At 39.3% G+C, this 3,208-nt stretch overlaps 1 protein-coding gene across 6 annotated transcripts in view; it reads left to right on the plus strand.

Moving 5' to 3' along the window:
- Positions 1–1,276, plus strand: part of LOC110037154 — a 15,301-nt gene extending 14,025 nt beyond the window's left edge. For all 6 annotated transcript variants that reach the window (XM_020741734.1, XM_020741770.1, XM_020741754.1 and 3 more), the window contains one exon: positions 596–1,276. In XM_020741734.1, coding sequence (XP_020597393.1) covers positions 596–922 — 327 coding nt within the window. In that variant the 3' untranslated portion in view covers positions 923–1,276. The remainder of the gene's footprint in view (positions 1–595) is intronic.
- The last annotated feature ends 1,932 nt before the right edge of the window (positions 1,277–3,208 follow it).

Consider the following 3,208-nt stretch of genomic DNA (forward strand, 5'->3'; position numbering starts at 1 on the left):
TTTGAATTTCTAATGGTGAGGATATCTTTTCTAGTTTTCTAAGACTAGTCAATAGGAAAGTCCTATGGCTAGACCTAGGCTACTAAAGAAGTTTCTAGACCTCAACCAAAAGTGAGGTCAACACACTTATCAGAAAAAGTCATTTTAATTTCTAAAAATTTGAAATTATACTGGAGAGCAAAAAGAGACTAAGTTGTTATGATGGTTTACGTAGCGGTTTCTACTCAACATGTTAATCTTCTTTTACCATCATAGTAGTAGTGTCGGTTAATAAAAAATATGCTCTGATGTATGTTTGTCAGAATTTTTTGATCCATATTTGTTTCTCTTAAGAAGGGATCAACCAGACTTTCACATTACTCTTCTGTGCTGAAACATCTTATTTGGATCATTGACTTGAGGGGGGGACCAAATTGAACACGAGAAAATTCTAGTATTAAAATGAACATGTAAAGAACTTGGGGATCATTTTATTCATTTATTCTTATAATTTATGTCATACATATGATAGTCTATTGTATATGTAACAGCAGTAGTGCACAAAATCCTGTAATATCTGCAGACAGCTTAAATATTTGTATTGCCTTTTTGACAGGGTAAAAAGGAAAAAGTTCCTGCTCTCTCCATCACAGCTAATGGGAAAGGATATTATGCTGTTGATTTCCATGCTCAATTATCATCACTGCAGGCATTCTCGATTTGCATTGCAATTCTGCAAGGCTTCGAAGCTTCTTCAGCTATTGGCCAAGACAATGACAAGCATAAACCATACTCTAATTCGCTCAAGCTTCTACTTGAAGAAGAAGTTAGAGATATCATTGAAGCCGTTTCAGAGAAGAAACGACAAACAAACACACGAGTTAAGCAGGTCCCCCCATCTTTCTTCCTTGACTCTCCATTTTCTCCAATGGGACGGGTTTAGTTCACAATGAAGATTGTGAAATTCAGTTAAAATGAAGGCCTGGGTAACATCTAGCTAGCTGATGACAGCTCGGCAGAGAAAACTCTGTTTTTAAAAATCAATGAAACCAACAGCTGCAGTTTGAATCTTTTTAGGATTTCAGGTATACATTTCATTCTAACTATTGTATTGCATTATATTGTGAGCTTAGTCCTGTCTATAATGTTTTATAGTTTGAGAGAAATTTGGAGGGGAGTGTAGAAAATTTCACACTGATTATGTAGAACAATTAACCCAAGGTTTAGTTTGTGGCATTGTATTTTTAAGCATGAAGGCCAAGCAAATGAAATAACACGTTGCAGTTCTTTAATTATATTTGAGCTTGATTTCAGTCAAAATTATATTTACGCATGCATTTTGATTCCATTTGAAACTACTTTGATTCTGTTTACCCTTGGCTTAATTCCAATTTGATTTACACTGAATTTGCATCATTCATTACCTCATTGATTTTGTGTCAAGTTAGAATCAAGCTCAACAGTTTTTAGCTACGCTCCACATCCCTATAAAACTGACATCCCTAGTTGCATTTCACCGCTTATAAGAAACATTAGCTTGGACCTTGGCTTGATCTCCTCAATCACTTCTCTTATCCCGTTAACTAAATCCCATTTCTCTCCTGCTCAAATGCTTACCAAAAGCTTACACAATCCTGGAACAACACATCCTCTCTCAATCAACCAAGGCCCAATCACCTTCCCGATTTTCCCATCTCCCTGAATTCTGCAAGTTCCAAGGACTGCCCCTACCATGATGCTATTGGGCTCCAATGGCATCTCTTTCATAAACTTGAATGCTTCATGGATGCGACCAGCTCTCCCCATAAGATCAACCATGCTCGGTCAATGCTCCATTCTTGGTTTAATTCCAAGATGTGCATCATGCGGTCAAACAGCTTCCAGCTTTCATTTAGCATCCCCCAATGGCTACAACAAGTTAAACAGAATAAGAAAGCAGATATCATCTGGTTCCACGCCATGCTTCCTCATTTCCAGTCCATTAATCATACAATTCCACGAACCCACATTGCCTCTGTTTATCTCAATGAAAATACCAGAGGCAAAGAAGAGTTCCCCACACTTCTAATACATGCCAATAAGAAGCCCCTTAATGGAAACATCTATAGTAAATCCATTATTAATGATATGGCAATTGGATAGACTTTCCCAGCTGAAGTGCTGATAGATGATGAGTACAGGCTTGAACTGGTAGCAGTATGTATGGTTGGTATACTGTGTTTGAAGTCTTGAACAAATCATCTGGTGTAATAGATTGAGCAAGATCTTTTACACATTTTGCATACATATTCGTGACTGCAGTTGCAATGTCTGTGTACATTGATGCGCCGCCGTGGACGGATTCGCCGATTAGTGAACGTGCTTAGGTACAGATGGGAAGAACGATCTTGAATACCCAATTCAGTCCAAGGCACTTCCATTATTCTTCATCAAAGGGCAATGCTCCGGAGCTGCTGTAGGCTGGGCCGCATGCACCATAACCCAGGATCTTCAAATTCCAAGAGAGGATGTTTTTCTGGGGCGGGTAGAACAGTCGAACACCTGGCACGAGGCGGTAAAAACAGCAAAATTTAGTACGTGTCAATCAGCGAGTTCATGAGAGTGAGGTTTTGATCTTGGTACCGAGGCTGTGGATGGATTGGCGATCGTGGATGGCTGAGAGCTCTCCGCAAGCTTTGAGAAAGTAAACAATGGGAAGTTGGTTGATTCGGTGCTGGAGGCTTGAAGAAAATGGTAGAGGCTTAGGTCCATTTTTTATCAGGTGCTCAAGTTTAACGGTCAAATTTTGAGGGTTGGTTTTATAGAATTGCAGATGGGTGTGTGAAGGGAGGAATTATTTCGTGCGGACACCGCATGCATCCTGGCCGTAGATCACGGTGATCTACGGTCAGGATTAGATTATTTCTGTTTTTTTATATAAAAAAAAAAATTTAGGTAGGGCCCATCGAAATACATCGGGACCGTAGATCAGGTATTCCGTTTTAAAAAAATTAGGTAGGGCTCACCGAAATACATCGGGACCGTAGATCAGGTGATTTACGGTCCGGATCGGACACCGCACGCAAGCTGTATGAAATAATTTTTCGTGTGAAGGAGGTTGTTTTGAGAAATAGGATTGGTTTAAAATAATGCCAAACTGTGTGGTGAAGGTCATCATTATCCATGAAATGAATACGTTCGGCCATAGCTGCTTAAAGGTAAAATTCGAAAATTGAAATGGCCAATTAGG

The sequence above is a fragment of the Phalaenopsis equestris genome, unplaced genomic scaffold (genome assembly GCF_001263595.1).
Source record: "Phalaenopsis equestris unplaced genomic scaffold, ASM126359v1 Scaffold000002, whole genome shotgun sequence".
NCBI classification, from domain to species: Eukaryota; Viridiplantae; Streptophyta; class Magnoliopsida; order Asparagales; family Orchidaceae; genus Phalaenopsis; species Phalaenopsis equestris.